This window comes from Diceros bicornis, chromosome 33 (genome assembly GCF_020826845.1).
Source record: "Diceros bicornis minor isolate mBicDic1 chromosome 33, mDicBic1.mat.cur, whole genome shotgun sequence".
Classification (NCBI taxonomy): Eukaryota; Metazoa; Chordata; class Mammalia; order Perissodactyla; family Rhinocerotidae; genus Diceros; species Diceros bicornis.
In genome coordinates this window covers 31,339,395-31,351,537 of record NC_080772.1, presented here as the reverse complement: position 1 = coordinate 31,351,537, position 12,143 = coordinate 31,339,395, and the positions used below count along the sequence as shown (strand labels likewise).

The following is a 12,143-nucleotide window of genomic DNA, read 5'->3' as shown; positions in this document are numbered from 1 at the left end:
CAATAGACATCCTTGTATACATTTCCTTAGGATGAATTCTAGAAGTGGAATAGCTAATATACAGAATACTAAGAATTTTGATAAATATTGCCAAATTATCCTCCCAAAATGTTGTACCAATTTACACACCCACCGCCTCTGTCTAGAAGAGTTTGTTTCCCAATTTGATGGTGAGGAATTGTATCTCACAGGTTTCCTAAATAGGTGGGTATATGTATAATCAAATTTCTTTTCAGAAATCAACAGTCAAAAACCTTATCATTTTATACCTTAATAGATTGCTTAGATATGTAAAAAGTTTATTTCTGGCTACTCTCTTTGACCATGTTTAATCTCCTCCTACTAGATAATTAGTCTAAGGTATTAATACAGCAGAGATCATTTCTGAGGCCCCACCTTGGTAATGACAGCTTGAGACACTGAGGAAAAATATTCTTTCATAACAACTTTGTTTTCTGTTCAACAGGCCACGCCCCCCGTGACCATTCCAGGATCGGCCAAGTTCACCCCCAACGGCAATAGCTTCAGCATTTCTTGGCAGTCTCCACCCGTTACCTTCACAGGCATTCCAGTAAGTGAAAAAACAAAAAGAAATCTGGTCAAAGCCAAACGTAAATTTTTAGAGAGCAAATTGCAGAAACATGCAAGAAAAAGACAAAAATCAGAATGCCAGAAGTACTCAAATTTTTGGGTAGAAGATCAGCCCTGAGCTAGCATCTGCCAATCCTCCTCTTTTTTTGCTGAGATAGACTGGCCCTGGGCTAACATCTGTGCACATCTTCCTTCACTTTATATGGGACGCCACCGCAGCATGGCCTGCCAAGCGGTGCGTCGGTGTGCGCCCGGGATCCGAACCGGCAAACCCTGGGCCGCCGCAGTGGAGCACATGCACTTAACCGCTTGCGCCACTGGGCTGGCCCAGAAGTGCTCTGTTTTTTAAGTGATATTTCTAAACTCCTTTGCAAGGTATCTCAGTGGTCCAGACAGGCCCAGCTTCTCTGTGACAAGGTGTTTTGACTGGAATTTTAGAAAACTGGAAGAAAGTTTCAGCTGTTGGAAATATATCAAGATTTTTTTATGTTGGTATATATTGTATGTTTCCAAAAGTCTTTATAAAATTGGTAGCTGAACCCAGACCCTGAACATAAAAGAAAAAGATTCTGTACGTAAAAGACTCTGTACATCTATCATTATGAATAACTTTATAAAATTTGACTTTAAAATTATCGTTTGTGGGGATGTCATTTTGAAGGTTCAAATAACAAATTGAAATCACTTTTTTTCTTCCAAAGCCTGAATGATCCATGCTGATGGGTAATTTGAAAATAAATGAGTGCTGAAATATGCCATCAGGTTTAAGTAGTATATAAGAATTGGTTTGACATATTGAGTGATTACTGTTTGATAAATCACCATGAATTAACTTGATGCCTAACCATTCATTTAAAAGTATATTGGGTCTTTTATAGCTTACCACAGAATAGCCATAGACCTGCCCACTGTTGATGCTCCCGGTGGGTTGTAACTCCTGATAAGGTTCAGAAAGTGGCTTATGATGATAGATATAAACCTTAGTTTCTCCTCTCCACCCCGTCCCCAAGGACCTCACAAAAGCTTGTTATTGCAACCACTGGCAGCTCTCAGAGGTTTCCAGCAAATACTAAGGCCTCCTGCAGAGCTGATAAAAATGAAAGTGGCTCAGTCAATTATGCTGTGCTCTGTCAGTGCATATTTATTAAATTCCCTAGAGGAACAGCCAACAATAAAAAGCATCCTGCTGACAACAATTTGGGAATTTGTGGCTTCCAGAAAATACTCCTGGAATTTGATTTTTAAACAATATCGTGGATCTGGAATAATTGTGCAAGTTGCCTGCTTCGTCAAAAAGTGGTAACGGCTGGTCACTCTGAAAGAGCAAGAATTCAGGGAGTGACCTGGTCAGTAGATATTACAAGAGAACAGCTTACACACACAGGTATTCGTTTTGTTTCTGGGAAGAACAAGGATCTACTGAGATGGCTGTCAGAGGTTAACAATTGGTTTTTTCGGTGACTTATTTTTTTTTTTTGGTAGACAAAGACAGACGCAGAGTGGCTCTCCATTCACATTTGAGACAACCCTTCTAACCTAGAAAGGCAGCTACAATTACAGAATTATAGATCTGCTCTTCTGAATTCTGTTAATTCCTGTTTTTGATTTGAGAAGAATTTTCAAGAGCATACGCCATATTGCTCATCTGGTGTAAAAACAAATATAGCGTGTAGATGGGACAGCCCAGTTCAGGCTTATTTTCAAATTGCCTCTGTGACCAATCAAAATGGGACTTTTTCCCCTTTGTTTTATTAATTAAATCATTTCCTTCTGAGGAGAGAAATCACTCTGAGTAGTTTTTTACTAGCCTCAAATCCTCCAAAGTTCGTTAATGTCTTACACAGTAGGACATCAGCCAGGATGCCTTCCACTGTTTGTTTTTCAAGAGTGAAACTTTAAAACTCCTCTGCTATGGACACTGTGTATATATATGTCTGTCCTCATCTCAGTGCCCCAGATTTTTCACAGAGTCCCTAATTTCATTATCTACTGGTTACCAGGAACATTCTAGACTAGAGCTTTGACACCAAGTATATACAGTGGCTGGCTTCACTAGGTGCCCACTAAAATCCTGTGTGAGCTTCCAGTTTATTCTTTCACCAGAGAATTCCCAATCTATCTGGTGTGTAGTCTGTTCCAGTGAACACTTTAGGCTGTGTTAGCAGTCAAGCTTGCCATGCTGATTTAAAATTATAACGATAAGGGGAGGGAGCGCTATTTTCCAAGGCTTTTGTTTTACTCTAAGAAGACAAGAGGGCTTACTACTAAAAATGTTCTTCATTTTGAGTATTCATTGCTATACTCTCTATCAATGCTTTAAAAAAAAATGGGTGTTTGCTGTTTGCCTCCGTCTGCTGGGGGCTGGATCTCACCACTCCGCTCCACACAGGCACGGGACTGTCACACGTCTGCTGACAGGGTGCCAGCAACTGTCCCTGAATTCTCCAGGAGTGTTAGTCCCGCCCCGCAGAAGACGGGGAGCCAGGCATCTAAGAACGCGTGAATTCCTACCCTCTAAATTGGTATAATAGGGTCTTCAGACAGAAGCTCTAAAAGTTTTAAATTATAATGAATTAGTATTAGTAATGGCTTCAGGTATATCCAAACTGAAGAACAGAGCAGTTGCCGTTTTATAAAATGCTCTTTAAAGGACACATTCCTCTTTGTACTCCAAAACAAATACTCTGAGGTCGTCACCTCCATTTAGGATTTGCTTTTCTCCTGCATCTTTGAGACCTGGTATCAGACAGGGGACGCTTTTGTAGGCTTCCTAAAGAGTGGAAATAATCTCCTTCTGAGAAACACCAAGGTTTGCAGGGTTTTATTAATTCATTTGCCTACACCAGACTTCCTGAACACTGGGCTCTAATAAGTTCCCTGGGTGAGACCTCTTCCCGGAGGTGTGGAGCCAAGGAGGCCGATCTGCCTCTTTACAGATGTAACTGGAGGGTCAGTCTTTTCGAGCTGAAGGCTATGGATCGAGAGGGTAGGGAGAAGACCTTCACTGATTAGAGCTTTCTTTGACCTGTTTTTCCCGAATGACCCGTCTTATCTGCTTATCTCCATTCCTTTTTCTGTGTTTTCATCACAGAAAGCTGAGAGCCCTTGGCCCCTGTATTCGTCTGCTCAGACTGCCATACAGAATACTATAGACTGAGTGGCTTCAACAACCAAGATTTATCTTCTCACAGCTCTGGAGGCTAGAAGTCCTAGATGAAGGTCCTGGCTGATTTGGTCCCTGGTGAGGGCTCTCTTCCTGGCTTGTAGAGGGCCACCTTCTCGCTGGGTCCTCACGTGGCCTTTTCTGTTTGGGAGATGTAGGATGGAGAGAGCGCCCTGTCTCTTCTTGTAAGGACACTAATCCTATTGGGTCAGGGTCCTACCCTTTTGGCCTCTTTTGTCCTTAATTACTTCTTTAAAGGCGCCATCTCCAAATGGGGCCACACTGGAGATTAGAGCTTCAACATAGGAATTTAGGGGGGACACAGACTATGACGGCTAGCCAGTCACATGACCTCTCTTAAGCAAAATCCTCAACTCGAACCCTACCTTGTAGAGTTGTATTGTTGAGCCTAATGCCGGCACTGGCTAACAGTATGGAGCATTTACTATCACTGCGGCCTGTGACGTGTCTCATGACCATAACATGGGCGTCAGAGAAAGTGGATTCTGCCGCTTTGGGACTGTCTCATATAGCACAAATACACTCAACATGTGGGAAAAATGAGCCATGTTTTTTGCAGAGAATAATTTAGAGTTCTTTAAACTCTTCTGAGGTCACACTTAATCAGTAGACAAATTACAGGCATATAGCCTAATAATTTTGTTTATGTAGAAATAATACCATATAGTACTCTCGAAGTATGTTATCCACTTTATAAAACATGCTCCAAAATAGAACTTAGAGACAGTTGAGATATAAAACAAATAAAAATTGAAATGTGGAGACCACTGGGAAAGAGAGCCAAAATCGTGCTCTATAGGGATTTATCTTAGGGCGCACGTTATTGCCATCAATTACATGGCAGGATGGACAAGTGGAAAGTTCAAGGCTCTGACGTCATTCAGAACTGAGTTCCAAGACCAGCTGGGTTGTTCACATCCCCGGTCCACCATTTCCTAACCGTGTGGCCTTGGCAACTTACTTAACTTCCCTGTTTCCTCATCTATAAAATGGAAATGATGGCAGTACTTAGCGGAGGGTCATTGTGAAGATTAAGTTAGATACAAGCGGGAGGTACTTAGTTTAACAAGCTCTTGGTAAATTACTACGACGGCTACTTTTAACTCTGGGGTACTATGCAGGCCACTTCTCTGCTCAAAGCCTGAATTATCAAATCTGCAAGATGCAGATAACAGCACAAACCTACCAAACCTACCAGCCTTATTTTGCAGGTTTCTTGTGAGGATTCAGAGATCATGTATAACCTGTTGGCCTGTCTTTCACATTTGCAAGCACTGGATAAATGTTAGTTCCCTATGCCAATCATCTCTGGACTTCCCCACCCTCAGCCCCAACTAAAGTTAGAAGCTAAAACATGATTGCCTTGCTATTAAAAGTCTCAAGGAGGGGCCGGCCTGGTGGCATAATGGTTAAGTTCTGCACGCTCCGCTTCCATGGCCTGGGGTTCACAGGTTGCCCTGAACCCCAGACTTAAGAGAACCGTTAGCAGGAAGAAAGACTGTGGAGGGGTTATTCCTGTAGGAACTCCGTATTCCTCAAACCGTGTTCTTGGGAATTTTCAAATCCCTGGTCTTCACTTCTCCCCCAAACCTACCAGCTCACCAGCTTTCCCATTTCAGTGAGTGGCACCACCATCCCTCCAGCCGCTCAGGCCAGAATCCTTGACTCCTTTAGAATCATCTCTGATTCGTCTAAAGATTCTTTGTTTTTTTTGTCCCGTGTCCTATCTATCAGCAAGTCCCAGGCTCTGCCTCTAAAGGACACAAATCCAGCCCCTTCTTGCCACCATGTCACTCCCCAGTCTAAATCACCAGTATGTTTTTCCCCTGAAATATTGCAAAAGCCTCTTAACTGGTCTTCAGGGCCGCTCTCCAGGCCGTCTCCAGTCCATTCTCCAAGGAGCCAAAGCCATCTCTTTAAAGCATTCATCAGATGCCTTATTTCCTTAAAACTCTCCCATGGTGTCCCTTGTCCTTAGCATAACATTCAAATTCCTTCTCAGGGCTACGAGGCATGACCAGAATGTGCCGCCTCCTGTCCCGCCCTCCGCCCACTGGCACTCTACACATGGAGGCCTCTATCTTCGCTCTTCCTTTCTCCACAGTGCCCTATAGATCAAAGGCAACCTCCTCAAGAGGCCTTCTCTCACCTCCCTAGGTGAATAATGTCCTCTCCTTCCACAGTGCTTTGCCTATTAGCCTATTTTATTTTCTTCAGGCCCGTGTCACTAAAATGACCTCATTTGTTTATATTTTCTGTCTGTCTCCCCACTAGAATGTAGGCTCCATGAGGGCAGAGACTTTGGTTCAGTGCTGTATCCCCACAGTCTAGAAGAGTGCCTGGTGCATAGTAAATACTTAATAAATGTTCGTTGAATGAAGAACATCCTATAATCTCATCTCACCCCACACGAGAGGGGTATGACAATTTTGCAAAATTTAGTACCTTCCACGTTATCCGTGGCTGATGGAAGTCGGGTCACTGTCGTGTCACCTAAATTCTACAGGAATTTTTTAAAGATTTTTTATTGTCCTGATCCTCATTTAAAACAATTCATATGAGCATATTCTAGATCACCTGCAGTGGCTGTGAATATCTGCAGTATTCACTCCCTCTGCTATGCATCCTGGTCCGGAAGGGATGGGTGGCGGGGTTGGGTGGGGACTCTGCTCCTGGAAGAGCCTACATGTCTGTCCACATCAAATGCATACACTGAACTCGAGCACTTTTATTTCTTAAAAATTCTGTATGTTCTTCACCTCTGCTGGCCCTCACTCTACCCAACTTTAGCAAAAAGTCAAGACGAATGGTATAGAATAATTCAGACTCCTGGCAACAGTGGTTTAAAATGTTAGGTTTTTTCTTACCTGTTTATTTTTTTCAATTACTGTCTGTGAAAATAACACTGATGTACATTCCTTTACATTGAAAGAAAATAGAAAGTACCCGTGCCTGTACTAGAGAAAAATCAATTCCGTAAGTTTGCCTTAGGAATGTTCCCATAACTGTTGATGGGTATTGATATTTCTGTGGCCATGTTGGCTTCTAGATGATTAAGTTTTTAAATGTATTAAATGTCTGCTCTTCTGTGTATGAAAATATTATATGTTTGCTTGAAACATCTTTTATCTCTTGTTATAAAAATTAGTTTTTTGCAGCTTTTGAGAATCCCAGAAGCTGGGAAGATATTTAGTGTTATGAGAGCGGGTGATGCAAAGAGACTGCATGAGACATCCAAGAGGAGTGGCGAACAGGGATGGAGAGGCAGAGGAGTCGGGGGGTTACACGTGCTCGGGCACCAGGCGGAGCTCAGGACAGCCCCGGCCCTGCCAGTACAAGTTCCAGGACCTCGGGCGAGTTATTTAACCTCCTCTGCCTCGTTTCCTCATCTATAAAGTGGGAACAGTAATAGTACTTACCCCATGGGGTAGCTGTGAGAATTAAAGCTGTTGCCAGCACACCTGGCACATAGGGAGTGCTCAGTAAGTATGACATGGATGACATTTGTTCCTGATTCACGCAGGCTCTTTGCTTCTTGCCTTTATTCCTGTTTGGACCCCAGAGTCTGTCGTGTGGATGTCTTATGCAAGAAGCCATTTCTTTAGTGGCTGCAAATATCTAACAGGGCACACTGAAGGCCGAGCTCCATGTCGTGTTGTTGCTACGGACTGGCTGTAGAATTTTAGATAACCCTCTTAACCTCTCGAGATACTTTTCTTCTTTAAAGGGGAGATCATGAGGCTTGGACTAGGAATAATACTTGACGGTTTAAAATATTATTCAAGTGAAAAGATGTTACTGTGGGCAACTTGGAATGCACAGATGTGAAGTCATGAAGATTTTTAAAGTATTAATTGTTGCTGGGTCTTTTCTGTTTGGGGATGCATTTAAATTCTGCCATGAGCATCACCGCATCCATTTTAGCACGTGGTCTCTGTGGAGGAAGCACTGCATCCCCGTGTCCGATGTAAGTACCACTGCCCCCGCGGCAAAGGCTGAATAAATGCATGACGGGGAGAACCTGCCCATCAGCCTTGTTTTCCGTGTATTTACCAGGTGTCTCCAACGCATAGCCACCCGGTGGGCCCAGGAGAGCAGAGACAGCACACCCACACGGTCTTGTCCTCCCCACCCAGAGGGACGGTCAGCCTGAGGTACGACTGCTCGAAACTCCACACCCCTCATCGCATGGGAATGACCTGAAAATAGGACAACAGCAAGGAAAAGAGAAAGCAGAGAGACGACCTTCCATGAAATTTCCCCGGAATGGACGAAACCCCCTTTCTTTCATTCCTATGGTTTTCCCCATCCACTAACTATTAATGAAAATTTTTTGTCTTTTCGGGGTGACAGTTTACAGGAAGTTTTCTAGCAGCGTAGGTCATGGTGATTCCTGGGGCTATTTAAAGCCATGTTGCATTAACCTCTGTATATAACCAACCACAAGATACAGTTTTTAATCCAGATCAAGGAGGATTCCCTTAACCAGAATGCTAGAAATTTGAGAAGCAAGAGAGCACTCGAAAGTACATATTTAAAAACTTGACAGAGTAACACTCTCTATGGTGTTTCTCGTATTTACTTGCTTAATTCCGTTTTATGAAGAAGGCCAAATGGACATGTCCACAAAGGGATAGAAAGAAGCGTCAAAGTTATGGTAGCAAATTGTCACAGCTGAGTGGTGGCCTGGAAACCTCCAGCGCACGTGAGTGTCCGGACGCAGTGAGAACCCCTATGATGTTCCCTAACCTTTTATCTCAGTCTTGCAAGGGATTTCGAGCCCTCCCTAGAATGCCCACTGAATTCCTCCCACTGAACACATTTTCCTTCTCTGTCTTCCAGGAAGCCCAGGGGCGAGGGCAAGAAGTGCAGGAAGGTGTACGGCATGGAGAACCGAGACCTGTGGTGCACGGCCTGCCGCTGGAAGAAGGCCTGCCAGAGGTTCATCGACTGAGGGGCAGAGCGCAGGCACCGGCCGCCCAGAGGACTCCTGCCCTCACCGTCCGCTGCAGGTACTGGAACGCACTTTTCCTTCCGAACTAAAATACACTTGAAGCCCAGGAAAAGCACCTCCAGGATCCTTGGTGGAATTACAGCAAAAAAAATAAATCAGCACAAGGTCACCACCTTCCTGTTCTTGCTGACAGCCCAGCCTCGAGCAGCTGTAACTGCTTTTTTTTCCTTACAAAGAAGAGTCAACTTACTTGCTGTATGTCTCGGTCTGAAAGCTGTGGACTTCCGTAGCAATCGAACCAAGAAAGTCCATTTTACCTAGAAAGGAGACATATTTTGATAAGCTCTCTGAATAACGCCGTTTCTGAGATTTTTTTTTGAAACCCACGAAAAAGCTACACGATATTGGGTAGCGTTTGTACAAAGAACAGTACCTGCTTTCGTTGTGAGTGGTCTTTTCCCTGTTTTCCATTTGGAGCAGTAGACATCATGATGTGTTGCCAGGAAGGGCAGCACGCTGGGTATCTCTTCTGTGTCCTTTTCTGTTTGACTGTTTTCTTTTGAAGAATGGCCCCAAACTTAACCACGGTAGAGCTGTTAGCTTGAAGGGCCCCAGGTGGCATAAGCTGGAAAAGAAGTTGACGACGGAATCCACAAGCAGACGTCAGCCCCCAGCTGAGTTCAGGACCTCCGGCTGTCGCTGTTAGAAAGCATGGAGGAGCCTTCCTTGGATTGATAAGAAGCCCTTCCCCACAAGGCGACACAGCTCATTCTCCACTTGCTGCAGCGCGATGGAGAACAGGTGGCCATCTGGGCAAGCCTCGACGCTTCTTTCAGGGACGTGCTGCACACCGCAGCTCCCATCTGTTCGTCCCCGCTTGTCTGACAAAGTCATTGCCGGGTTGATGGGTCGACGGGCCTTCCCTCAAAACTCTACCCTGACTGGTTTCAGAAAAGGGAGAGAACTCCACCCATCCTAGCGAGTTTGCTGTATACAGCAGAGCACAGCCTACGTGTCCGGGGCTGTTCAGAAAGTCACGCGTGGTCGACAAGCCAGCGTCCATGCTGAGTGCACTTTCACAGGTTGTATGCTTTAGCATGTCTGGGAGATGGGTTAATGAATAATGTAAACACTATATGGGTAAATGGAAGGTTTAAACCTTTATTTTTCTTACAAAAATATTGGAGCTATCATTAAGAATTCACTCAGAAGGGAGCATACAGAACACCAAAAGGAAAATACGTGTTGGTATAGGAATCTCTGAATTTAGTAGGACCAGGGCTTACACTGTGTTCCAGGTATCGGGCTTTCCAGCCTGGTATGTTTGTTTGTTTGTTTTGGTGGTAGTGGTGCGGGGAGGGGGGTAGTTGTCAAGTCCTATGAATAGGCTAATTCTCTACCCTACTCTCCATTGCCCTGTTAAAGAGTTATGTCTCCTATACCTATGCAAAGAAGTAAGAGCACCTTCCAGGATGCACTGTGTCGGGACAAGGGCCTAGGATCAGCCATAGGAATGTTCAATGAAATTGCACAGAGGAAAGTTTAATATATGTTTAGAGATTGTACATACACTTTTTTTTAAAGAGTAGAAAGAAGGCATCAAGTAATAACAGATTATCTTTGTTTTAATAAGTGAGGGAAATGTAAAGTGGTTCTACAGTGTAACGTCCACAAACTGTGCATTCATCTATTTTCGCAATTTTATTTTTTAAACTCACATAGGACTTTTTAAACACTATTTTTTGAAAGAGATCCTGTTTTCCTCCTTCATTTATTTTTTCTTTAAAAACACTTATTTTAAGAGAGTAGAAAAGGAGCTTCATTTAGCTTCACATCATGAATACCAATCAGTACTAGCCACAGCAGCAGCTATAATACATGTTTTAGTACTTAGAAGGTCAGCCAGGAAAGGGCATTTTTGTAATTGCAGAAATGTGTGTACATCCTCCACCCCGGCATATCTTTTCTCCTCCCTGGTGTCCTGTCGCTTCACCTTCAGGCATGCTCTGCTGTGAGGTGATGCTCTGGCGTGGTCCAGGAGGCCCTGAGTTTTGGATGGATTGCCCAGGGGCCCCGGTGAGTCCAGGGCTGCTCAACCATGTAGCACGTTCACCGCGGACGTAAAGGATGGTTGGGGTGCAATCCTGGAGCATCCTGGAGATTTTCTCTTCAGCAAAGCTCCCTGGCCCTCGATCCTTGGATTAAGGCACTAATCAAAAAAGATTAAAGCGATGAGGGGCTAACTCCATCCCTGCCAAGAACTTTGGGACAGGAGGAGGGAGCGAGCTTTGCTGTGGGGCAGTCCTGGAGCGAGGCTCTGTGGCTCTGCCCCCAGAGATCCAGCCCATGACTAGTTCTGAGCTCTGGCCTGGATGAGCCCAGCTCAGCCCTTACCTGGTTTTCAGCCAGCGCACAGGTATAAGCAGAAGCGTAGAGCTGAATGCAACCTCCCTGGGATTTCTTCTCCTTCTAAAGGCTTCTTTACACATATTCTTCTACATCTCCCACCCACATGGGGGGCTCCTTTCTGCAGGCCAGCCCGGGGCTCTGTGTACCCTCTTCTCTGGCTTCCAGGTGTGCAGAGACCCTCAGCACCTTCCTGCACACACAGAAACCCAGCCCCTGTACCAAGGCCTGTAATAACTAGGGGACGCCTGGCTGGCTTTGAAGAAAAGGGATTAAACTTCTTGCACGCCACCCAGAAAGCTATGAATTGCAATATACAGCACTGATTGTAAAAGCTAAAATTAAAAAGAAAAAAAACGTAGAGCTATTTTGTTGTATTTTGGAACGAAACAAAGTGCCAAATTAAGCCCAACATTCATTTTATGCCGTCTCTATGGTACCATGTTCTTTTACGTCTTCATTTGGCAGGGGGAGGCGGGAGGGGTGGGAAGGGAAGCCCTCAGCATGCTGGTGGCTTCGCTGGAGCCCTGTCCATCACGGGGATCTCAGAGACGTGTCTGCACAAAAGGAATAGCAATACAACGGATTCGGTCCCAAAATATGTCGAAATAAGGCCTGTTGTAGCCTTTTGACTTTTCTCTCCCTTGATACCCCTTTCTTCAGAAAAGATTTCTCATCTCTCTCCAAAGAAGGCATTTCACGGTGATGGGCAAGCCTTCTCCAGAGAGCTGCAAAGCAGAGAGTTCATCAGGCAGTGGTTTTTAGCCTTAGTCCTTCCCAGAGGACACGCACCTAATTTGTGGGTGGTAGTGTGACAACTTGAAGAAAACACCCGGGTAGCATGTGGCTCGGGGACCAGAGAGGAGATACAAGGGGCCTGTGGACATGTGGCTCCAGCTCATCTTCTTAATGCTGATTGGCCAGTGGTGACTGTCCCCGGGCACCTCCAAGGGACCTGCCTTGTTCTCCCTCTGGGAGCGGCTGCCTGAGGCAAGAAGAGACCTCCCT

General features: G+C 44.7%; 1 protein-coding gene across 1 annotated transcript in view; it reads left to right on the top strand.

The window, feature by feature from the left end:
• The window catches only part of ZNF704 (zinc finger protein 704), a 198,308-nt gene extending 187,181 nt beyond the window's left edge, over positions 1-11,127 (top strand). Inside the window, exons 7-9 of the mRNA XM_058528936.1 lie at positions 467-571; positions 7,832-7,929; positions 8,618-11,127. Coding sequence (XP_058384919.1) covers positions 467-571; positions 7,832-7,929; positions 8,618-8,729 — 315 coding nt within the window. The 3' untranslated portion in view covers positions 8,730-11,127. The remainder of the gene's footprint in view (positions 1-466; positions 572-7,831; positions 7,930-8,617) is intronic.
• The last annotated feature ends 1,016 nt before the right edge of the window (positions 11,128-12,143 follow it).